Source organism: Electrona antarctica (genome assembly GCF_951216825.1).
Source record: "Electrona antarctica genome assembly, chromosome: 15".
NCBI lineage: Eukaryota > Metazoa > Chordata > Actinopteri > Myctophiformes > Myctophidae > Electrona > Electrona antarctica.
Genome location: NC_136796.1, coordinates 57,515 through 83,549, shown reverse-complemented (window position 1 = coordinate 83,549; position 26,035 = coordinate 57,515). Strand labels below are relative to the sequence as shown.

At 50.8% G+C, this 26,035-nt stretch overlaps 1 protein-coding gene across 1 annotated transcript in view; it reads right to left on the bottom strand.

Moving 5' to 3' along the window:
• The window catches only part of LOC306938678 (single-strand DNA endonuclease ASTE1-like), a gene marked incomplete at its 3' end in the record, with an annotated part of 33,926 nt that extends 11,203 nt beyond the window's left edge, over positions 1–22,723 (bottom strand). Inside the window, exons 1-6 of the mRNA XM_079522944.1 lie at positions 22,465–22,723; positions 12,980–13,246; positions 11,241–11,584; positions 10,867–11,186; positions 10,251–10,641; positions 3,991–4,225 (exon numbers count right to left, since the gene is read on the bottom strand). Coding sequence (XP_079379070.1) covers positions 3,991–4,225; positions 10,251–10,641; positions 10,867–11,186; positions 11,241–11,584; positions 12,980–13,246; positions 22,465–22,702 — 1,795 coding nt within the window. The 5' untranslated portion in view covers positions 22,703–22,723. The remainder of the gene's footprint in view (positions 1–3,990; positions 4,226–10,250; positions 10,642–10,866; positions 11,187–11,240; positions 11,585–12,979; positions 13,247–22,464) is intronic.
• Positions 22,724–26,035: the final 3,312 nt, after the last annotated feature.

The following is a 26,035-nucleotide window of genomic DNA, read 5'->3' as shown; positions in this document are numbered from 1 at the left end:
ACAAGGTTTCTGCCCGACACAGATGAGTCAGTCAGTCAGTTAGTTAGTTAGTTACAGATACAAGGTTTCTGCCCGACACAGATGAGTCAGTCAGTTAGTTAGTTAGTTAGTTACAGATACCAGGTTTCTGCCCGACACAGATGAGTCAGTCAGTTAGTTAGTTAGTTACAGATACAAGGTTTCTGCCCGACACAGATGAGTCAGTCAGTCAGTTAGTTAGTTACAGATACAAGGTTTCTGCCCGACACAGATGAGTCAGTCAGTCAGTTAGTTAGTTACAGATACAAGGTTTCTGCCCGACACAGATGAGTCAGTCAGTTAGTTAGTTAGTTACAGATACAAGGTTTCTGCCCGACACAGATGAGTCAGTCAGTCAGTTAGTTAGTTACAGATACAAGGTTTCTGCCTGACACAGATGAGTCAGTCAGTTAGTTAGTTAGTTAGTTAGTTACAGATACAAGGTTTCTGCCCGACACAGATGAGTCACTTAGTTAGTTAGTTAGTTAGTTACAGATACAAGGTTTCTGCCCGACACAGATGAGTCAGTCAGTTAGTTAGTTAGTTAGTTAGTTACAGATACAAGGTTTCTGCCCGACACAGATGAGTCAGTCAGTTAGTTAGTTAGTTAGTTAGTTACAGATACAAGGTTTCTGCCCGACACAGATGAGTCAGTCAGTTAGTTAGTTAGTTACAGATACAAGGTTTCTGCCCGACACAGATGAGTCAGTCAGTCAGTTAGTTAGTTAGTTACAGATACAAGGTTTCTGCCTGACACAGATGAGTCAGTCAGTTAGTTAGTTAGTTAGTTAGTTACAGATACAAGGTTTCTGCCCGACACAGATGAGTCACTTAGTTAGTTAGTTAGTTAGTTACAGATACAAGGTTTCTGCCCGACACAGATGAGTCAGTCAGTTAGTTAGTTAGTTAGTTAGTTACAGATACAAGGTTTCTGCCCGACACAGATGAGTCAGTCAGTCAGTTAGTTAGTTACAGATACAAGGTTTCTGCCCGACACAGATGAGTCAGTCAGTCAGTTAGTTAGTTACAGATACAAGGTTTCTGCCCGACACAGATGAGTCAGTCAGTTAGTTAGTTAGTTAGTTACAGATACAAGGTTTCTGCCCGACACAGATGAGTCAGTCAGTTAGTTAGTTAGTTAGTTAGTTACAGATACAAGGTTTCTGCCCGACACAGATGAGTCAGTCAGTCAGTTAGTTAGTTACAGATACAAGGTTTCTGCCTGACACAGATGAGTCAGTCAGTCAGTTAGTTAGTTAGTTACAGATACAAGGTTTCTGCCTGACACAGATGAGTCAGTCAGTCAGTCAGTTAGTTAGTTACAGATACAAGGTTTCTGCCCGACACAGATGAGTCAGTCAGTCAGTCAGTTAGTTAGTTACAGATACAAGGTTTCTGCCTGACACAGATGAGTCAGTCAGTTAGTTAGTTAGTTACAGATACAAGGTTTCTGCCCGACACAGATGAGTCAGTCAGTCAGTCAGTTAGTTAGTTACAGATACAAGGTTTCTGCCCGACACAGATGAGTCAGTCAGTCAGTTAGTTAGTTAGTTACAGATACAAGGTTTCTGCCCGACACAGATGAGTCAGTCAGTTAGTTAGTTAGTTACAGATACAAGGTTTCTGCCCGACACAGATGAGTCAGTCAGTTAGTTAGTTAGTTACAGATACAAGGTTTCTGCCCGACACAGATGAGTCAGTCAGTTAGTCAGTTAGTTAGTTACAGATACAAGGTTTCTGCCCGACACAGATGAGTCAGTCAGTCAGTTAGTTAGTTAGTTACAGATACAAGGTTTCTGCCTGACACAGATGAGTCAGTCAGTTAGTTAGTTAGTTACAGATACAAGGTTTCTGCCCGACACAGATGAGTCAGTCAGTCAGTTAGTTAGTTACAGATACAAGGTTTCTGCCTGACACAGATGAGTCAGTCAGTCAGTTAGTTAGTTACAGATACAAGGTTTCTGCCCGACACAGATGAGTCAGTCAGTTAGTTAGTTAGTTACAGATACAAGGTTTCTGCCCGACACAGATGAGTCAGTCAGTCAGTTAGTTAGTTACAGATACAAGGTTTCTGCCCGACACAGATGAGTCAGTCAGTCAGTTAGTTAGTTAGTTACAGATACAAGGTTTCTGCCCGACACAGATGAGTCAGTCAGTTAGTTAGTTAGTTACAGATACAAGGTTTCTGCCCGACACAGATGAGTCAGTCAGTCAGTTAGTTAGTTACAGATACAAGGTTTCTGCCCGACACAGATGAGTCAGTCAGTTAGTTAGTTAGTTACAGATACAAGGTTTCTGCCCGACACAGATGAGTCAGTCAGTCAGTTAGTTAGTTACAGATACAAGGTTTCTGCCCGACACAGATGAGTCAGTCAGTTAGTTAGTTAGTTAGTTAGTTACAGATACAAGGTTTCTGCCCGACACAGATGAGTCAGTCAGTTAGTCAGTTAGTTAGTTACAGATACAAGGTTTCTGCCCGACACAGATGAGTCAGTCAGTTAGTTAGTTAGTTACAGATACAAGGTTTCTGCCCGACACAGATGAGTCAGTCAGTCAGTTAGTTAGTTACAGATACAAGGTTTCTGCCTGACACAGATGAGTCAGTCAGTCAGTTAGTTAGTTACAGATACAAGGTTTCTGCCCGACACAGATGAGTCAGTCAGTCAGTTAGTTAGTTACAGATACAAGGTTTCTGCCCGACACAGATGAGTCAGTCAGTCAGTCAGTTAGTTAGTTAGTTACAGATACAAGGTTTCTGCCCGACACAGATGAGTCAGTCAGTTAGTTAGTTAGTTACAGATACAAGGTTTCTGCCCGACACAGATGAGTCAGTCAGTCAGTTAGTTAGTTACAGATACAAGGTTTCTGCCCGACACAGATGAGTCAGTCAGTTAGTTAGTTAGTTACAGATACAAGGTTTCTGCCTGACACAGATGAGTCAGTCAGTCAGTTAGTTAGTTACAGATACAAGGTTTCTGCCTGACACAGATGAGTCAGTCAGTCAGTTAGTTAGTTACAGATACAAGGTTTCTGCCCGACACAGATGAGTCAGTCAGTCAGTTAGTTAGTTAGTTACAGATACAAGGTTTCTGCCTGACACAGATGAGTCAGTCAGTCAGTTAGTTAGTTACAGATACAAGGTTTCTGCCCGACACAGATGAGTCAGTCAGTCAGTCAGTTAGTTACAGATACAAGGTTTCTGCCCGACACAGATGAGTCAGTCAGTCAGTCAGTTAGTTACAGATACAAGGTTTCTGCCCGACACAGATGAGTCAGTCAGTCAGTTAGTTAGTTACAGATACAAGGTTTCTGCCCGACACAGATGAGTCAGTCAGTCAGTCAGTTAGTTAGTTACAGATACAAGGTTTCTGCCCGACACAGATGAGTCAGTCAGTCAGTTAGTTAGTTAGTTACAGATACAAGGTTTCTGCCCGACACAGATGAGTCAGTCAGTTAGTTAGTTAGTTACAGATACAAGGTTTCTGCCCGACACAGATGAGTCAGTCAGTTAGTTAGTTAGTTACAGATACAAGGTTTCTGCCCGACACAGATGAGTCAGTCAGTTAGTTAGTTAGTTACAGATACAATTGTATAAAACATTGGGTCCAAACAATTATCCATGAATAAAAACTGGTACAACATTAAAATATACAATAGACAACACTAAATCCCTTTACAACAGGAGCTTTCTATTGCTCCAAAAGTGACAGGCAGGCATGTAGCATGTGGCATGATGAATTCCTGTTCTCTATGATGAATTCCTGTTCTGTCTATAGAAGTGTCTATTTGTACGTCTCTAAATGTTTTGATGATTTGAACATGGTGGACCCTATTGGAAACAAGTGTAATGCTTAATTGGGTCGTCCACTCACAGTTAACAGCCTTTGTATTGAGTTTGTGCTTGAAATGTACTGTAATTCTGCAAACTGTTAATAAATTCTTCAATCAATCAAGCATGCCATAATGACGTACCGTTGTGTTGGTCGGCCCCGGGCCGGGTGTTGCAGGAGGACAGGGACAGATCTCCGTAGACCATGCCCAGCAGCAGAGCTTGGAGCTGGGGCTGGGAGGGGCGCGGGCTGGCCTCTCGCAGCCAGAAGCCTGTGACGGCTGCAGCCAGCTGGAGGTGGGGGGGGATGGGAGCCAAGACCGCCTCCTTCACGCCCAGGATGTCCAACAGCACGCCGAGACGCACCGCCAGAGGAGCCTATAGAGTTAATAAATAACCCATTATAACCTGAGGCCGGTTCGATTCTACAAATGCCTTTTAAAAACTTGTTTGTGCCAAGGACCCCACAAATGGATTGAATTGTATTTGACCGCGATCACACTTTGTTTGAGAATTGGATGCACCTGTCTGTCAGCTCACTAATGAGAGGACTGCATGTATGTCCCTATGTTTCCTTTTCATAGTTTTGACAACTGTTTGGAGGAGTTGGAAAGTGCAAAGTAAAATCGAGAAAATGTATGATGGACAATTTGGACATGGACATGGACATTCCTTTGAACCTGTGGCTTGTGGTTAAACTGAGGCTTTTAGACGGTGACCGTCTCCAGATAAAATGTCAAAGTCCCGTTGCGTTCTCATTTTTTATTGACCCTTTACACGAGAACGCACACTTTATGAAAACGCTATAATGTCGCTAGGTGGCGGTAACGGGCTGCCAAATAGACCCACGTACAAGAAGAAGAACCAGGTAGCTCCTCCCCCTTCACGCAACCCTATCGGGGTTTTGAATGATGCTTCCAGAACCACGACGGGGTCGTGGCCGTCACTCGCTGCCTGCGTTCTACTAACGCATCGAGGTGACAGACAGGCAGACAGACAGGCAGACAGGCAGCACAGAGCATGCAGGCAGAGACAGACAGGCAGACAGGCAGCCCAGAGCATGCAGGCAGAGAGACAGACAGGCAGCCCAGAGCATGCAGGCAGACAGGCAGACAGACAGACAGACAGGCAGCCCAGAGCATGCAGGCAGAGAGACAGACAGGCAGCCCAGAGCATGCAGGCAGAGAGACAGACAGGCAGACAGGCAGCCCAGAGCATGCAGGCAGAGAGACAGACAGGCAGACAGACAGACAGACAGGCAGCCCAGAGCATGCAGGCAGAGAGACAGACAGGCAGCCCAGAGCATGCAGGCAGAGAGACAGACAGGCAGGCAGACAGACAGAGCATGCAGGCAGAGCCACGGGATGGTTATATATTTTATAATGGATTAGGCTATAAACGCTGCTGCCACCTATCACAGGGCATCTCATTTACATCATTTCATTTACATTCACCATCGCTGATGAGCGGCGCTTGTTAGGAGGGAGGCTTGTTCATTGTATGAACTCCATATGGCTCTGCATCAATGTAATAAACATATGCGCTGTGAGCCAACGTGAGCCATGATGTCATAAGTTTTGCGGATTTTTCCGTTTTGCCTGTTTACATGGAGACTCGAGGAAACGGCGTTCTCAAACATTTCCACTCTGGGAGGTGGTTTCACTTTGTTGCGTTTTCAGCTCCCCAAAACGCCGTTCTCGTCTAAAGGGACACCAGCAAACCATACTTTATTTTGCCGTTTCCTATGAACAACGTTCTGGTGTAAAGACCACCTGAGCCTCTAATCTTTAAAGGACCACTTCACCACTTTTGAACTTCTCTTCCTATAATTGGTCCTAACTAATGTTCATGATAAAATACCACAATTTTTTCCTACTCAGTTTGTGTCTCATAGGAAGGCTGTGGGCAGTTCAGAAACCCGTCCACCAGTGACATCATCGATGGTGAATCCAAGCTAATAGAAACGGCAGGCTTTCTTTTCCTGAAAAGTTGCAATGCAACTTTGAAGCCATCGTTCTCACAGAAACAGGAGATAGGCTCCTGCCCCTATGGGCCTCATGGCTCCTGCCCCTATGGGCCCCATGGCTCCTGCCCCTATATGGGCCTCATGGCTCCTGCCCCTATGGGCCTCATGGCTCCTGCCCCTATGGGCCTCATGGCTCCTGCCCCTATGGGCCCCATGGCTCCTGCCCCTATGGGCCCCATGGCTCCTGCCCCTATGGGCCTCATGGCTCCTGCCCCTATGGGCCCCATGGCTCCTGCCCCTATGGGCCTCATGGCTCCTGCCCCTATGGGCCTCATGGCTCCTGCCCCTATGGGCCTCATGGCTCCTGCCCCTATGGGCCCCATGGCTCCTGCCCCTATGGGCCCCATGGCTCCTGCCCCTATGGGCCCCATGGCTCCTGCCCCTATGGGCCTCATGGCTCCTGCCCCTATGGGCCTCATGGCTCCTGCCCCTATATGGGCCCCATGGCTCCTGCCCCTATGGGCCCCATGGCTCCTGCCCCTATGGGCCCCATGGCTCCTGCCCCTATATGGGCCTCATGGCTCCTGCCCCTATGGGCCCCATGGCTCCTGCCCCTATGGGCCTCATGGCTCCTGCCCCTATGGGCCCCATGGCTCCTGCCCCTATATGGGCCTCATGGCTCCTGCCCCTATGGGCCTCATGGCTCCTGCCCCTATGGGCCCCATGGCTCCTGCCCCTATGTGCCTCATGGCTCCTGCCCCTATGGGCCTCATGGCTCCTGCCCCTATATGGGCCTCATGGCTCCTGCCCCTATGGGCCCCATGGCTCCTGCCCCTATGGGCCTCATGGCTCCTGCCCCTATGGGCCCCATGGCTCCTGCCCCTATATGGGCCTCATGGCTCCTGCCCCTATGGGCCTCATGGCTCCTGCCCCTATGGGCCCCATGGCTCCTGCCCCTATGGGCCCCATGGCTCCTGCCCCTATGGGCCTCATGGCTCCTGCCCCTATGGGCCCCATGGCTCCTGCCCCTATGGGCCCCATGGCTCCTGCCCCTATGGGCCCCATGGCTCCTGCCCCTATATGGGCCCCATGGCTCCTGCCCCTATGGGCCTCATGGCTCCTGCCCCTATGGGCCTCATGGCTCCTGCCCCTATGGGCCCCATGGCTCCTGCCCCTATGGGCCTCATGGCTCCTGCCCCTATGGGCCCCATGGCTCCTGCCCCTATGGGCCCCATGGCTCCTGCCCCTATGGGCCCCATGGCTCCTGCCCCTATGGGCCTCATGGCTCCTGCCCCTATGGGCCTCATGGCTCCTGCCCCTATGGGCCCCATGGCTCCTGCCCCTATGGGCCTCATGGCTCCTGCCCCTATGGGCCCCATGGCTCCTGCCCCTATATGGGCCCCATGGCTCCTGCCCCTATGGGCCTCATGGCTCCTGCCCCTATGGGCCTCATGGCTCCTGCCCCTATGGGCCCCATGGCTCCTGCCCCTATGGGCCCCATGGCTCCTGCCCCTATGGGCCCCATGGCTCCTGCCCCTATGGGCCTCATGGCTCCTGCCCCTATGGGCCTCATGGCTCCTGCCCCTATGGGCCTCATGGCTCCTGCCCCTATGGGCCTCATGGCTCCTGCCCCTATGGGCCCCATGGCTCCTGCCCCTATGGGCCTCATGGCTCCTGCCCCTATGGGCCTCATGGCTCCTGCCCCTATGGGCCTCATGGCTCCTGCCCCTATGGGCCCCATGGCTCCTGCCCCTATGGGCCTCATGGCTCCTGCCCCTATGGGCCTCATGGCTCCTGCCCCTATGGGCCCCATGGCTCCTGCCCTATGGGCCTCATGGCTCCTGCCCCTATGGGCCTCATGGCTCCTGCCCCTATGGGCCTCATGGCTCCTGCCCCTATATGGGCCCCATGGCTCCTGCCCCTATGGGCCTCATGGCTCCTGCCCCTATGGGCCCCATGGCTCCTGCCCCTATGGGCCTCATGGCTCCTGCCCCTATGGGCCCCATGGCTCCTGCCCTATGGGCCTCATGGCTCCTGCCCCTATGGGCCTCATGGCTCCTGCCCCTATGGGCCCCATGGCTCCTGCCCCTATGGGCCTCATGGCTCCTGCCCCTATGGGCCTCATGGCTCCTGCCCCTATGGGCCCCATGGCTCCTGCCCCTATGGGCCCCATGGCTCCTGCCCCTATATGGGCCTCATGGCTCCTGCCCCTATGGGCCTCATGGCTCCTGCCCCTATGGGCCTCATGGCTCCTGCCCCTATGGGCCTCATGGCTCCTGCCCCTATGGGCCCCATGGCTCCTGCCCCTATGGGCCCCATGGCTCCTGCCCCTATGGGCCTCATGGCTCCTGCCCCTATGGGCCTCATGGCTCCTGCCCCTATGGGCCCCATGGCTCCTGCCCCTATGGGCCCCATGGCTCCTGCCCCTATGGGCCTCATGGCTCCTGCCCCTATGGGCCCCATGGCTCCTGCCCTATGGGCCTCATGGCTCCTGCCCCTATGGGCCTCATGGCTCCTGCCCCTATGGGCCTCATGGCTCCTGCCCCTATGGGCCCCATGGCTCCTGCCCCTATGGGCCCCATGGCTCCTGCCCCTATGGGCCTCATGGCTCCTGCCCCTATGGGCCTCATGGCTCCTGCCCCTATGGGCCTCATGGCTCCTGCCCCTATGGGCCTCATGGCTCCTGCCCCTATGGGCCCCATGGCTCCTGCCCTATGTGCCTCATGGCTCCTGCCCCTATGGGCCTCATGGCTCCTGCCCCTATGGGCCCCATGGCTCCTGCCCCTATGGGCCTCATGGCTCCTGCCCCTATGGGCCCCATGGCTCCTAGGGGCAGGAGCCATGGGGCCCATAGGGGCAGGAGCCATGGGGCCCATAGGGGCAGGAGCCATGAGGCACCTGCCCTATGGGCCCCATGGCTCCTGCCCCTATGGGCCTCATGGCTCCTGCCCCTATGGGCCTCATGGCTCCTGCCCCTATGGGCCCCATGGCTCCTGCCCCTATGGGCCCCATGGCTCCTGCCCCTATGGGCCCCATGGCTCCTGCCCCTATGGGCCCCATGGCTCCTGCCCCTATGTGCCTCATGGCTCCTGCCCCTATGGGCCTCATGGCTCCTGCCCCTATGGGCCTCATGGCTCCTGCCCCTATGGGCCTCATGGCTCCTGCCCCTATGGGCCTCATGGCTCCTGCCCCTATGTGCCTCATGGCTCCTGCCCCTATGGGCCTCATGGCTCCTGCCCCTATGTGCCTCATGGCTCCTGCCCCTATGTGCCTCATGGCTCCTGCCCCTATGGGCCTCATGGCTCCTGCCCCTATGTGCCTCATGGCTCCTGCCCCTATGTGCCTCATGGCTCCTGCCCCTATGGGCCCCATGGCTCCTGCCCCTATGGGCCTCATGGCTCCTGCCCCTATATGGGCCTCATGGCTCCTGCCCCTATATGGGCCCCATGGCTCCTGCCCCTATGGGCCCCATGGCTCCTGCCCCTATGGGCCTCATGGCTCCTGCCCCTATGTGCCTCATGGCTCCTGCCCCTATGTGCCTCATGGCTCCTGCCCCTATATGGGCCCCATGGCTCCTGCCCCTATGGGCCCCATGGCTCCTGCCCCTATGGGCCCCATGGCTCCTGCCCCTATGTGCCTCATGGCTCCTGCCCCTATGTGCCTCATGGCTCCTGCCCCTATGTGCCTCATGGCTCCTGCCCCTATGTGCCTCATGGCTCCTGCCCCTATGGGCCCCATGGCTCCTGCCCCTATGGGCCCCATGGCTCCTGCCCCTATGGGCCCCATGGCTCCTGCCCCTATGGGCCTCATGGCTCCTGCCCCTATGGGCCTCATGGCTCCTGCCCCTATGGGCCCCATGGCTCCTGCCCCTATGGGCCCCATGGCTCCTGCCCCTATGGGCCCCATGGCTCCTGCCCCTATGGGCCTCATGGCTCCTGCCCCTATGGGCCCCATGGCTCCTGCCCCTATGGGCCCCATGGCTCCTGCCCCTATGGGCCCCATGGCTCCTGCCCCTATGGGCCTCATGGCTCCTGCCCCTATGGGCCTCATGGCTCCTGCCCCTATGGGCCCCATGGCTCCTGCCCCTATGGGCCCCATGGCTCCTGCCCCTATGTGCCTCATGGCTCCTGCCCCTATGGGCCCCATGGCTCCTGCCCTATGGGCCTCATGGCTCCTGCCCCTATGGGCCTCATGGCTCCTGCCCCTATGGGCCTCATGGCTCCTGCCCCTATGGGCCCCATGGCTCGGCAAGGCTACTTACTTACTTGTATAAAAGCTCACAGCGCGTCACATCTCGCCGTACTGCAAGATTGTACTGCTATTTTTTGCTATTTTTGCAACATTTTGAAAAATCTCAAAAGTGTGAGAACTACAAATTTAGAATGTATTGTGTAGAATTGACCTTGGGTCTAAATGGGGTTCTGCGACATGCCATACCTGGCCCAGTGTGTCCAGCCGTAGGGGGGTTCCGGGCGGGCGTGCTTCCACCTGGTTCCTCTTCAGCTGGAGGTCCAGACGGTCGTATTCCTCCACACACCGCACGGTCTGTGCTTCTCCTGCGCCGACCGCACGCCCACCGCCGGCGCTGACCTGCCCCGCTGTTTGGTCCTGCTGAGCGGGCGAACTCCGGCCATCATCATCGTGACCCCTACCCTGATGGCCACCGTGGCCCCTCGCCCCCCGCCGCCCCCCTCCCGGAGCCTCTCCCGCCCTGGCCGACGACGTTCTCCTCCCCCTCCTCCATCCGCCGCGGGCCTCCTCCTCCTCCTGCGCTCGTCCCCCGTCCCGCCGGTCCCCCTCCTCCTTCTCCTGCGCTCGTTCCCCGCCCCTGTGCGACGCCTGCGCCCGCCGCCGGTCCCCCCTCCTCCTCCTGCGCTCGTCCCCCGCCCCACCGGTCCTCCTCCTCCTCCTCCCCCTCCTCCTCCTCCCCCCCCCACCTCCTCCTCCCCCTCCTCCTCCCCCTCCTCCTCCTCCTGCGCTCGTCCCCCGCCCCACCGGTCCTCCTCCTCCCCCTCCCCCTCCTCCTCCTCCTCCTCCTCCTCCTCCTCCGTGCAGCAACAGGCCGTACACCGCCTGGCGTATGGCCCGCGCGCTGCAGTGGCCGCTCGCCAGCCTGCTGTTCTCCACCTGCGGGATCAGGAGCGTCCGCCGCATCACCAGGACGTCCAGCACCAGCGGGGGCAGCAGCGCCCGCGCCACGGCCCGGGACAGCTCCTCCGGCAGCGGGCCGAGCTGCCCGGGCGGCAGCTGACCGCCGTCGCCACCGCCGGAGAACCAGCCGGCCAGGGAGCTCTGTGGCGCCACGTCGTACTCTCGCATGCCGGCCCGCAGCTGGGCGCTGAGGCTCGGGACCGCCTCTCCTCCTCCTCCTCTTCTTCTGCCCCTCCCTCCTCCTCCTCCTCCTCCTCCTCCCCTCCCCCCGTCCGCCTCCTCCCCCACCAGGCTGCTCACCTCCCGCAGGGCCTCCCCGGGGTCCCGAAACGACGAGAGCCAGAGGAGGACGCGCTCGACGCGCGACTGGGCGGCTCCGTTGCCCCTCCCCCCGCCCCCCGGCCTGCTGGCGTTCAACAGGGCGAGGAGGGAGTCGGTGCCTTTGGGCGAGTGGTAGTCGTTCCCGGCCAGCACGGCGCACAGCGGCAGCAGCTCGCGGTTCATGCCGCCGTACAGCCGGCACAGCGTGCTGGTGTTGTAGCGCCTCGCCGAGATGTGATGGTGGGGGTCTCGACCGCTCAGGGTGGTCCACTGGAAGAAGCGGAACGGCAGGTAACCACCTTGGAGGGGGGGAGGGGGGGGGGGAGATAAGGTTTAATTCAAATTCACGAATAATTATAATACATTAAAGGACCACTGCACCACTATTCAACCTATCTACATATAATAGGTCCTCACTGATAATCATGATAAAATGGCACCATTTCTTTCTACTCAGTCTGTGTCTCATAAGAGGGCTGTGGGCAGTTCAGAAACACGTCCACCAGTGACATCATCGATTTTTTTTTAAAGGTTTTTTTTACAAAAAGCAATGCAGCTTTTCAGGAAAGCCTGCAGAATATAGGTTGAAAAGTGGTGAAGTGGTCCTTAATAAAAATAAAACAGTAAAATGGGACATAGCCTACTGCACTTTTACTTTAGATATGTACTTTCTGATGCCAATGCTTTTGTACTTTTACTCGAGTACATATTGAATCACGGCCACACAGCCAACTCAAGGTACGGCCACGGAGCCGACTTGGGGACCCAACGCAGCTCCTCCAAGGAAAACAAACAAATGAACGGAGCTGAACGTGAATCCCCCCCACCGCCAGGCTATAACCAACCAGGGCCCAGTATGCAAATATGGTGGCGGGACGTTGCAGGAAAAAAATCGAATACTGAGAGGCACAAGACCAAAATATACACACAGTGATATTAGTATCGCTATGCGAGGCTAGAGTATTCCTACTTTGCAGTATTGCTACTTTTACTTAAAGGAGCATTCAGTGATTTGGGTGATTTGGGAAAAAAAACCCGGTCTGCCCCGGTAACAAGATGTGCACATACATGCACTACAGTGGGGGGCGACGCAGCGACAGGCCAATAGCACACACACACACTCATGATTGGCGGAATGCCCTTCATCTATCCTGATTGGATGAAGGCTGGGCCACCTAGCCAAAAATGAAACCTAAGGTGTTTTGACCCCCAGGGGTTAACTTGGGACAGGGAGAAACTCCTTATATGGTCAGCGCACTCTATAGTAGGGGGGATTATCACAACAAAAATAAACAAAAAACAAAACAAAAAATACCTACCCTAGGGGACACGGGGGAGAACATGTGAGGGTACCTACCCTAGGGGACACGGGGAGAACATGTGAGGGTACCTACCCTAGGGGACACGGGGAGAACATGTGAGGGTACCTACCCTAGGGGACACGGGGAGAACATGTGAGGGTACCTACCCTAGGGGACACGGGGAGAACATGTGAGGGTACCTACCCTAGGGGACACGGGGAGAACATGTGAGGGTACCTACCCTAGGGGACACAGGGAGAACATGTGAGGGTACCTACCCTAGGGGACACGGGGAGAACATGTGAGGGTACCTACCCTAGGGGACACAGGGAGAACATGTGAAGGTACCTACCCTAGGGGACACGAGGGAGAACATGCAAAGTCCACACTCACCTGGCAAGTTGAAGATGTAGAAGTCACTGTCATTGGACAGAACCGGGCAGCCCCACTGGCGCGCCAAACAGGCGATCTCCCCGTCGGCCTCGGCCGGGCACTGGACCAGCGGGACGCCGCGCTGGGCGAGGACCTGGACGAACACGTCCCGCGTGAGGAGAGGGAGGACGGAGCCGTGGCGGCCACGACACAGAGACTCCGCCTCCTTGATCCTGGACTGCAGGCGCTGCCGCAACGTGGAGAACTTCTTGTCACTGGGATCCATGCCTGGGAAGGCAGATTCCACAGGATTAAACAGGTTAAGGATCCATGCCTGGGAAGGCAGATTCCACAGGATTGAACAGGTTAAGGTTCCATGCCTGGGAAGGCAGATTCCACAGGATTGAACAGGTTAAGGATCCATGCCTGGGAAGGCAGATTCCACGGGATTTAACAGGTTAAAATTCAAGTTCAATTCAGACACATGTCAACTTCATCCTGATCCATGTCTTGGAAACAGACGGGACTGTGGCGATTACAAATTCACGTTGACGATTAATTAATCTTACGTACAGTATAATTGTACATTTCAGATAGCCTTTAACCCATTTTGGGCGGGAACCCCTTTTTGGTGTTAGCATCATGTTATGCTTTAGCTATTGAAAAATAGCAGATCTACAAGCTCATAGCGCGCTACGAGCTTGTAGGTCTGCTATTTTTGAAAAATCGAAGAACGATGAATGACATAGAAACATAGCTTTTTCAGAAAACTCTCGGAGATTAATAAAGTATATCTCTCTCTCTCTCTCAGGATGTAGAAGACATTTTTAGAATCTGATCTCAGGTCAAAATGGGTTAAGACCTCTTAACAGTTCTACTGCGTAACCCGTGTTCCTCGCTATTTAATCCATGTGTCGGTGCTTTACGTAATACGCTAAACCCGCTATTTGTTTATTTTTTAATAATTTAAAAGAAAGAGCTGATTTGTCGCGGTGACCTGGTGACGAGGCCGCCGCGTTATGATGACGAAACCGGAAATCAAGCCATGCTCTGGGCCGCTAGGGCTTCTGGGAAAATGAGTTCAATGCAAGTGAACGGGGGCGGTTTGTTTGGACTACAACATGCTGTGGAGGCTGTTTGTTTGGACTACAACATGCTTTGGAGGCTGTTTGTTTGGACTACAACATGCTGTGGAGGCTGTTTGTTTGGACTACAACATGCTGTGGAGGCTGTTTGTTTGGACTACAACATGCTGTGGAGGCTGTTTGTTTGGACTACAACATGCTGTGGAGGCTGTTTGTTTGGACTACAACATGCTGTGGAGGCTGTTTGTTTGGACTACAACATGCTGTGGAGGCTGTTTGTTTGGACTACAACATGCTGTGGAGGCTGTTTGTTTGGACTACAACATGCTGTGGAGGCTGTTTGTTTGGACTACAACATGCTGTGGAGGCTGTTTGTTTGGACTACAACATGCTGTGGAGGCTGTTTGTTTGGACTACAACATGCTGTGGAGGCTGTTTGTTTGGACTACAACATGCTGTGGAGGCTGTTTGTTTGGACTACAACATGCTGTGGAGGCGGTTTGTTTGGACTACAACATGCTGTGGAGGCTGTTTGTTTGGACTACAACATGCTGTGGAGGCTGTTTGGACTACAACATGCTGTGGAGGCTGTTTGTTTGGACTACAACATGCTGTGGAGGCTGTTTGGACTACAACATGCTGTGGAGGCTGTTTGTTTGGACTACAACATGCTGTGGAGGCTGTTTGTTTGGACTACAACATGTTGTGGAGGCTGTTTGTTTGGACTACAACATGCTGTGGAGGCTGTTTGGACTACAACATGCTGTGGAGGCTGTTTGGACTACAACATGCTGTGGAGGCTGTTTGTTTGGACTACAACATGCTGTGGAGGCTGTTTGTTTGGACTACAACATGCTGTGGAGGCTGTTTGTTTGGACTACAACATGCTGTGGAGGCTGTTTTCGTTTAGCCTTATTAGAGTCTAACATCTGTATCGCAGGGCAGCGGTGGCCTAAGGGTTAGAGGAGCCTCCTTGTTGCCGGTTCGATTCCCCGGAGGGGCAGGAAAAATCTGGGTGGGGAAGTGATTGTCATCACTCACCCCAACACCGCTGAAGTGCCCTTGAGCAAGGCACTGAACCCCCAACTGCTCCAGTGAAGCTGCTTAGTGGCCAACAGTATAAGACTGTGGTTGTACTGGTCAACTCCCAGGTTTTAATGTGCGTGTGCGTGTGTTTCTATGTGCAGGGCGTTGCTGAAAATGAGCACCTTCTTCCCTGGGTAAATAAAGGATAAAAATAAAAATCGCTATTTGCCCAGAATATCCATATCGGTGCATCCCTAATGTTGTCATCACAACTTCACTGTGATGGAGATCAATTTGCCATATTAGGAGATCAACGGTCATCGGCTTCCTAGATTGGCTGACCCGACTCATGGGCCTTGCCGATTGGTCAAAGCTTTGGGTGACATTTGCACCACTGAACCAATAAGAGACGGCGAGCACAGCAGAAGGACTGCATTGTGTTACAGAGCGAGATGTGATCAATCTGTTAAACCCGTCTAAGTTTTGATAAATGCTCCGCTGGATGCTACACCTGGATGGAGCTCCAACGCTCTACTGGAACAAGGCTGTTTCAATCGGACGCCAGGTTTACGTACTCTGTGGTACCGCTTACGGAAAGCAGATTGACGTGAACGTCTTCAACCCAGTGTCTTTGTCCTGGAGGAAGTTGACCCCGGTGACCCCTGGGACAGGAGAACCTCAACTTGAGGTTCCCTCCTGGCTTTGGAGACGCACAGCTGTGCTGATAGAAGATACTCTCTACGTCTGGGGAGGCAGCACTTACTGCAATGTGCTTTATACATTTGACGTCGACGCCCACAGGTGGTTCAAACCACAGGTTTCTGGGACGGTCCCCGAGGGGAGGGCGTACCACTCAGCCTGTGTCTTGGGGAAGGTCGTGTATATTCATGGAGGACAAATCTGGCAGACTGGAAGCACTAATGAAACATACAAGTTGGACACCAGCAAAATGGTCTGGTCTTTAATTAACACCGGAGGAACTCCACCACCTGCTTTATACCGTCACTCTGCCACCATCATCGGGACAAAGATGTTTGTATTTGGGGGATGGGGGATGGATCAGTACCAGAACACCATCAGAGTGTTTGACACAGAGACCAACCTCTGGCTGAACACAACATCTACACAGCCTCTTCCAGAAGGACGCTGGAACCATTCAACCTTTACCTACAATGGGGAGCTGTACGTATTTGGTGGCTGCACAGGGAACCAGGACCTCAAGGATCTGTGGAGATTCAGTCCAGAGAGCTTCTCCTGGACGATGGTTGAGCCCAAGGGGAGAGGCCCGCGTTCTGCAATGTCTAACTGGTGCGGTTGCATGGCGGGAGATCGCCTCATCCTCTTTGGAGGAGGAGACAAATCCACCGACCTGTATGTCTTAGACCTCAGTCCTAGCCTCAAGACGTTGTGCAAACTAGCGGTTATTCAGTATGGTCTGGAGCAGTCTGGACTCCCACACAACATCAGGTGGGAACTGGCAGCCATGACTAGCAACAGCAAATGAAAAGAAAAAAATCACACCCGTGTGAAGTGGTGCAACTCCGTGTGGGGGTCCCCGGGGGGGGGGGGGGGGGGGGGGGCTGGTTCTAGACCCACAGGAACGCACCCAGGGTGCCGGCCCGATTCCGGCGAGCCGCCCCACGTCTGAAACGGTTGAGAAATGACAGTTACCGTGTGGGGGTCCCTCTACTGTACCCTCTACTGTACCCTGTACTGTACTGTACTGTACTGTACTGTACTGTACTGTACTGTACTGTACTGGCACACCTGAAATCACCATATATACAGTTAATATGTGCGTGTGTGTTTGTGTGTGTGTTAGGTTGCGCACAGGTTGTGAAAAACAACCATGCTGTTTTCGTGCTCAGACATACCCAGGCAGCCAGCCAGCCACCCACACACAGTCACTTAAGGAAGTGGTTTGCACCACTTAAAACAAGCAACCACACTGAAAAGAATAATGCTTCCTGTTGCATTTATAGATGAGCACTCACTGCAACTAGGCATCCAGAAGAAGCACTCACTGCAACTAGGCATCCAGAAGAAGCACTCACTGCAACTAGGCATCCAGAAGAAGCACTCACTGCAACTAGGCATCCAGAAGAAGCACTCACTGCAACTAGGCATCCAGAAGAACACTCACTGCAACTAGGCATCCAGAAGAACACTCACTGCAACTAGGCATCCAGAAGAAGCACTCACTGCAACTAGGCATCCAGAAGAAGCACTCACTGCAACTAGGCATCCAGAAGAAGCACTCACTGCTAGGGTTTAATATTTTCCCGGATTTGGCTCATTTTAATTCCCGGGAATTTGCGGACCTTTTCCCGGGCTCCCGCGGGAATTCCCGTCAGAAAAAAAAGAAAAAAAGTGCCCACCAAAATGCATTTATATGTATAGATACTTCATATGTTCAATAGAATAGTGATATTTTTTGGTTTAAAACGTTTTATTTGAACGAAATATGAACATATAGCCTACAATAAAAGTATTACATTAAAATATTAATAATGTATTAGGCCTACTACGCTATTCAGAAAAAGGGACACAGGAGTTTGCACTAATGTGACTAAGCACGGGGAAAAAAATAAACGACCTCACGTCTTTCACATAGATACCTTAGCTATGGTCTTTCACCCTTTGAGCATGCAGTGGGTCCCCTTCTCCGCTGCAGAGAATGTGATCATCCCGCTTTGTACTTTATGAAAAGTCCGATTGGGTGTTAAATTAGCCAGCACGTCCAGTGCACAGCACACTGATTATTAGAGAGAGAGAGCGAGAGAGGGAGAGAGAGAGAGAGAGAGAGAGAGAGGGAGAGGGAGAGAGAGAGAGAGAGAGAGAGACGCTGCGTGCTGGTGGTTATTATAAAACAAAGTGTAGCCTACTCATCTTTGTTTGTGTTCCGTTTCACGTTATTGCTGCACACATGCAGGCAAAAGCAAAAAGTGACAATGTCCATCACAGAGAAAGGAAACTCCTCGCTCCGTCCGTAAAACACACAATTCTCACAGAGTGACTGATTAGGCTAATGATTGACAGGTGCAGCAGCTTTGGGAGCGTGCCTGAAGATGTCTGACTGTCAGACATTCATATTTTGCTAAAGTGTATATAAACTCTGTAGGCCCTATCTGATTAATTGCGGGAGGATGCAGGATTTGCGGGGTCCCACTGATTTCATCTTGACCGGCCGTGCCTGCCCGTCCGCAGGTAGGCTATTTAAATACCGCCTGCGCCGCCAACATTTACGTTGGGTCCCGCTGGCTCCAGTTCCCATTGCAGCCCTCGAGTGTAATCCATAATTCCATATAAATATCATCAAACATGTTTGAAAATGATGGGAGGGTTCAGATTGGACCTTTGATCACTCATAGATAAGGGGAAAGAACGCGCACTGTGTGAAAACCCCTTTAGTGTAATTTCCCTACAAGAAAAAAAAAAACTCCGGGACGACGGGTCCCGAAGAAATTTCCGGGCGGGAAATTGCGTGCCCTATGCCCGGGAGACCCGAAATCCCGGGATCCCGGCATTAAACCCTACTCACTGCAACTAGGCATCCAGAAGAACACTCACTGCAACTAGGCATCCAGAAGAAGCACTCACTGCAACTAGGCATCCAGAAGAACACTCACTGCAACTAGGCATCCAGAAGAAGATGAGCACTCACTGCAACTAGGCATCCAGAAGAAGATGAGCACTCACTGCAACTAGGCATCCAGAAGAAGCACTCACTGCAACTAGGAATCCAGAAGAAGACTCACTGCAACTAGGCATCCAGAAGAAGATGAGCACTCACTGCAACTAGGCATCCAGAAGAAGATGAGCACTCACTGCAACTAGGCATCCAGAAGAAGCACTCACTGCAACTAGGCATCCAGAAGAAGACTCACTGCAACTAGGCATCCAGAAGAAGATGAGCACTCACTGCAACTAGGCATCCAGAAGAAGATGAGGACTCACTGCAACTAGGCATCCAGAAGAAGATGAGCACTCACTGCAACTAGGCATCCAGAAGAAGATGAGCACTCACTGCAACTAGGCATCCAGAAGAAGACTCACTGCAACTAGGCATCCAGAAGAAGATGAGCACTCACTGCAACTAGGCATCCAGAAGAAGCACTCACTGCAACTAGGCATCCAGAAGAAGACTCACTGCAACTAGGCATCCAGAAGAAGTACTCACTGCAACTAGGCATCCAGAAGAAGTACTCACTGCAACTAGGCATCCAGAAGAAGCACTCACTGCAACTAGGCATCCAGAAGAAGCACTCACTGCAACTAGGCATCCAGAAGAAGTACTCACTGCAACTAGGCATCCAGAAGAAGTACTCACTGCAACTAGGCATCCAGAAGAAGCACTCACTGCAACTAGGCATCCAGAAGAAGCACTCACTGCAACTAGGCATCCAGAAGAAGCACTCACTGCAACTAGGCATCCAGAAGAAGCACTCACTGCACCTAGGCATCCAGAAGAAGATGAGCACTCACTGCAACTAGGCATCCAGAAGAAGATGAGCACTCACTGCAACTAGGCATCCAGAAGAAGCGCGCCTGCTTTTTGTCTTGCTTCTTGTTTGGTTCCTGCACCAAATCATCACCTTTTGATTGATGTTTGTGATCAATACGGAGACCCAGTCAGAGTGAGATGTTCCAATATAATAACTGTATAGAGCACTGAAGTCTGATCAATACCAGAGACCCAGTTAGAGTGTGATGTTCCAATATAATAACTGTATAGTCACTGAAGTCTGACAAAATGTACACATCCTACATGGGTTGCATTTTCCCCCCATCCTGAACTCCCATAGACTTTTCTTTAATCGCGTCTCATGAGAACTGTTCCAAAAAATAAACAAAATTGAGCAGCTGAGACAAATAACAGTCTAAGTCCATACTAATGGGGTTTCCACATGAATGAAGTGAATGGCAAAATTTAGTGGCAAAATGAGTTTAACGTCTTTTAACGTCGTTTAATACAATCAGATAGGACTTTTCTGTTTGGATGTATAGGGCTGTTAAGGCCAGACAGTTTTTTAGTTTTTGCCACGCAGTAGGCATTCCCGCATAACCTCCAGGTATGATGATGTCACGTGCATACCCTCTATTATCCATAATGTGTAAATGATGGATAAGGTGCCTTTTCGGAGAGGGGTCAGAATAGATTATGGATTTAAGGCTCATTCATAGTCTGGATTTCCGGTGGTGAGGTGACCACCGCTCCGGTGGTGAGGTGACCACCGCTCCGGTGGTGGTGAGGTGACCACCGCTCCGGTGGTGGTGAGGTGCCCACCGCTCCGGTGGTGAGGTGACCACCGCTCCGGTGGTGAGGTGACCACCAGAGCTGAAATAACGGTGAGCGGTGGTGAGTAAAAACAGAGAGAAGGGCAGGGGCGGTGGCGGTGGTTTGCTCTTCACCGCGGCTCAGTGACGTCATGTTGTAGTTCGGTGGGCACCTCACCACCGAAAATTCAGACTATGAATAACGCTTTGGACTGTTATTCGTCTCAACTGCTCATGATCCCGGCAGTTTCACTCATACGTATATGAACCATCAACTGAAAAATCACACCCGTGTGAACTGAGTGGTGCAACTTCCCTCAAGTTTGGCTAGAAACAGACTGTATCAGCAAATATGACTGACTGACTATCGTAAACGATCGTCGTTCCACGACGATATTGTCCAGACTGCCAAATACGAAAAAGACGAGGGATGGGCCTGGGCCGGCCTAGCGGTCCGGGCACCTAGGACCGGACGAACTCCTTTGACCAGATGAAGAGCCTCGGCTCGAAACGTCGTCAATACATTTGTGACTGGAGCAGAGGAGTTGATGAGGTTTATTCTGGAGCAGAGGAGTTGATGAGGTTTATTCTGGAGCAGAGGAGTTGATGAGGTTTATTCTGGAGCAGAGGAGTTGATGAGGTTTATTCTGGAGCAGAGGAGTTGATGAGGTTTATTCTTCTGGAGCAGAGGAGTTGATGAGGTTTATTCTGGAGCAGAGGAGTTGATGAGGTTTATTCTGGAGCAGAGGAGTTGATGAGGTTTATTCTTCTGGAGCAGAGGAGTTGATGAGGTTTATTCTGGAGCAGAGGAGTTGATGAGGTTTATTCTGGAGCAGAGGAGTTGATGAGGTTTATTCTGGAGCAGAGGAGTTGATGAGGTTTATTCTGGAGCAGAGGAGTTGATGAGGTTTATTCTGGAGCAGAGGAGTTGATGAGGTTTATTCTTCTGGAGCAGAGGAGTTGATGAGGTTTATTCTGGAGCAGAGGAGTTGATGAGGTTTATTCTTCTGGAGCAGAGGAGTTGATGAGGTTTATTCTGGAGCAGAGGAGTTGATGAGGTTTATTCTTCTGGAGCAGATGAGTTGATGAGGTTTATTCTTCTGGAGCAGAGGAGTTGATGAGGTTTATTCTGGAGCAGAGGAGTTGATGAGGTTTATTCTGGAGCAGAGGAGTTGATGAGGTTTATTCTTCTTTTTCTGATTATAAAGCCTAAAAACCAATTCACATGTTCCGATGTCCAGCGACAAAAACACAATAAAATCGTTAATCGTAATTATTTGTGTGACAATCGTTACACAATTTGTACCGTATCGTGACAGTCCTGCCCCTAACTGCACCAGATGAGTGTGCGTGCGTGCGTGCGTGCGTGTGTGCGTGCGTGCGTGCGTGCGTGCATGCGTGTGTGACCTACAAAATAACCTACAAAGCACTGAACGGACTGGCCCCCTCCTACATCACCTCCTATCATATGCCCCCCCTCCATTAGGACCCTCAGGTCAGCAGACAGACGACTCCTAGCAAGCGACGAAGAAGGGGCTCAGGGGTCACCGTGCCTTTGCTGTCGCGGCCCCTACGCTATGGAACAGCATCCCCCTTGCTGTTACGTAGGTCTGCCCCCTCTGTTTAAGTCCAGACTCAAAACATTCTTATATTCACAAGCCTTTGAATCCCCCTGATGCTCCTGCATTGTATCCTGTTGCTCTTAATTAACTGCTTTTAAGTTTTATTTTTTGAGTGGTGTAAACCACTCCTACAACTGGCTTTGTTAGTCTGTCTGTCTGTCTGTCTGTGCTCAAAAAATGAGCATGGTTGCTACGGTCACCCAGTTCACACGGGTGTGATTTCATTACGTCAGACATTACGTCAGACCACAGCTGATCAGTCTATATAAGACCTTACACCACCCAGTTCACACGGGTGTGATTCTTTTTATTTTTTACTGTACCATAACATGTGCATTGTTTTTATATTTGTCTTATACTGGTGTATTGTATATTGCACTGTATTGTATTGTTTTCTCTGACCTGTGAAGCACGTTGTTGGTACAATGAGAGTTGTTTTTAAAAGTGCTATACAAATAAATTTGATTTGATTTGATTTGATTTGAAGCACCCTTACCTCCATCCAACACCACGTAGGGCTGGATGTGGCAGGCTGCCAGCGTGGAGAGGAACTGGGACAGCAGGGAGGAGAAGGCGTCGTAGTCTCCTCCGTGCTGCTGGTCCAGGCCGTGGTTGAAGTAGAGGCGGAAGTACAGGCTGCAGCCGTCGATGACCAGCCGGCTGTCCCTGAACTTGACATCCTGGAAGAAGTGCCTGTTGCCCTCCACGTAGCTGGTCAGTCCCTGCACGCCCATATATGGTACACGGTCACAGGGTCCCCCTAGAACGACACGAGGCAGAAGAACGGTTCAATGTTTGTCTTTAGTTCAATGTTTGTTTTAAAAACGCCATTGGCCCGGACGGTTAGCTCAACCGTCTGGGCACCTCTAGGCTGCTGAGCCAGCCTGACGGCGTGCCGCGGGTTCGACTCCCGATCCCGACGGCCTCCGCGTGTCACCCCCCCCCCCCACCCCCCCCCCCACCCCTCCATCTCTCTCCCCGCTTCCTGTCAGTCTACTTCCATCCTATCAATAAAGGCAGAAAAAGCCAAAAAATGTCTTAAAAAAGAAGGAAAAAAAACGCCATTGACAATGAAGGGAAACTTTACGTCATCTTGTCCCCAAACATTAAATGCCATTAACAATAAATAGAATTTAATAGTTTGTTTTGTCACCGTTTGTTTTACAAATCACCATTACATCACCTGTTTAGCGCCCCTCACTTCACACAGGTGTGATTGTTTGTGTGTTATATATACAATCCCAATAACATTTTGCTGCTCGTACCCTGTATACGTCAGTGACAAATACAACTTCTTGAATCTCCAATCAAAACCAATAATAAAGTGTGAGGTGGAATTTAGACTTACCAGTGGGTTCCGAGTAATGTAGGCCTATAGTTTAATGTATAGATATAGTAGGCCTATAGTTTGAGGGGAAAGCAAAAACACAAGATAGATTCTTTCCTAAGTATTTTCTTAAAAGTCTTCAGTGAACTACAACTGCAGTCTGGTGACATACAGGGAATGACTAACTGTTGGGCAATACAAACTAAAGCTGCCTTGTGAAACACAGACTTGTGTGCAGCTCCTCCCATGGTCTGGATACTCTGGAACCCAGTGTATACATGTATATTAGATTTAATACATGTTTACGTTTGTATACATATACATATTGTCTTTTCAGAGTTCTCTGATAGCATCTCTCCGGCCTCAACAAAGCCAATCAAACAACTCACACTGATTTGGATCATAAGTTGTTCCACTACTAGGATAATTGTGAGATTTGAGAATACAGAGATTTACAGGAAATACAGAGATTTACAGGAAATACAAACCACGACTGACTCATCCGATTCAACATTGCCATGGATACTGAGGTGGTGACCAACCGAGTTGATCAAAAACAACAATTCCGTCCCGGACAGTTAGCTCAACCGTCTGGGCACCTAGGCTGCTAAGCCTTTGCCGCGTGTCATCCCCCCCCCCCCCCCCCCCCCCCAACTCTCTCCCCATTTCCTGTCAGTCTACTTTCAACCTTTCAAATCAATAAAGGCAGAAAAAGCCAAAACATATCTTAAAAAAAACAAAAAAAAACAATTCCGGTCCCTGGAACAACATATTTTCAGATGGGGGGTCGGCGGCCATATACATATAATCTTGGGGGTCCTTGACATGAACATTTTGAGAACGACTGACATAGAAACATGGGGTTTTTCAGAAAACTGTCAGGATTTAGAAGACATTTGTAGAAGGTCTATGGTTTAAAAACCCAGAAGTGATGCGTGCAGCGTGCTTGTAGCATCTTGCACCTTGTTGAAGCGACTGTCTGGATAGGCTACAGACTTTTTAAATCCTCAATATGTACTTTGCTAAGCCAATCAAATAATCGTGTTTCAGACAAAGCTGGGCATAAGAGGGCTAGCGCCCCTCGAAAACCTGGAATCGAACTTGCAGTTTTGCACTATTTTTTCCCCCCATCCTTTATTTACCCAGGGAAGTAGCTGAGCACAGGTGCTCATTTTCAGCAACGCCCTGCACATAGAAACACACACACACACACACACACACACACACACACACACACACACACACACACACACACACACACACACACACACACACACACACACACACACACACACACACACACACACACACACACACACACACACACACACACACACACACACACACACACCCCCACACACACACACACACACACACACACACACACACACACACACACACACACACACACACACACACACACACACACACACACACACACACACACACACACACACACACACACACACACACATTAAAACCTGGGAGTTGACCAGTACAACCACAGTCTAATAGTCAAAACTTGACTATTGTAACTCCCTCCTCACTGGCCTACCGGCATGTGCACTTAAGCCTCTCCAACTGATCCAAAATGCTGCAGCTCGCTTGGTCTTCAACCAGCCAAAATTCTCACATGTCTCCCCCCTGCTCCGCTCCCTGCACTGGCTCCCGGTCGCTGCCCGCACATTATATAGATATGTTCTAGTTACGTTCTTAGCTTACGCATGTTTCTTGATAAAATGCTTTTTATGTGATGTATTCCCATGCTTTTTGTTCTTGCTTAATGTAAGTCGCTCTGGATTAAGAGCGTCTGCTAAATGCCTAAATTGTAAATTGTATACTGTTGGCCACTAAGCAGCTCCAGGGGGAGCAGTTGGGGGTTCAGTGCCTTGCTCAAGGGCACTTCAGCGGTGTTGGGTGAGTGATGACAATCACTTCCCCGCCCAGATTTTTCATGCCCGTCCGGGGAATCGAACCGGCAACCTTTCGGCAACAAGGGCGCTCCTCTAACCCTTAGGCCACCGCTGCCCCCAAACCTATCCTATCCTATATAGGCCTATATGTCTAGTTAAATGAGTTAATACAACCAAACATAAATGATACATTTAAGGACAGTTCCAGCCGACTCTCTCGAATGAGTTAATACAACCAAACATAAATGATACATTTAAGGACAGTTGCAGCCGACTCTCTCAAATTGCTGCACCAATAAATTCAAGAAAAGAAAGCCAGGTGCAGATTATTTGTCTTTGGGATATTCAATAAGAGCGTTTCCCTCTTCTCTTAGTGAATATTCGTTTGTATAGTAGTAGTATTATGTACTACTAGTACTACTATTTAGTTGTATATTTTGCTATTGTGTATTCTATGTTATGAAGTGTACAGAGATCATTTTGGGGTGATCTTGTACTAAAAGAATACAATAAATAAAACTAAAACTGAACTAAAACATTTGAGAAACTAAAAGTGTAATGTTGTTTTTTTCTTCTATCATAAAAATGTAAAAATCTATAAAAAATATTATTGAACGAAGTGTACGTATAATGTATTGTTAATGCCCATTGTAAACACCAACAATCATATATTTAAAAACGAAACAAAAATAATGCCACAGAATAATAGAATGCCTGGATAGGCTACAGACTTTTTAAATCCTCAATATGTACTTTGCTAAACCAATCAAATCATCGTGTTTGTGTTCACACAAACAGACAAAGCTGGGCATAAGAGGGCTAGCGCC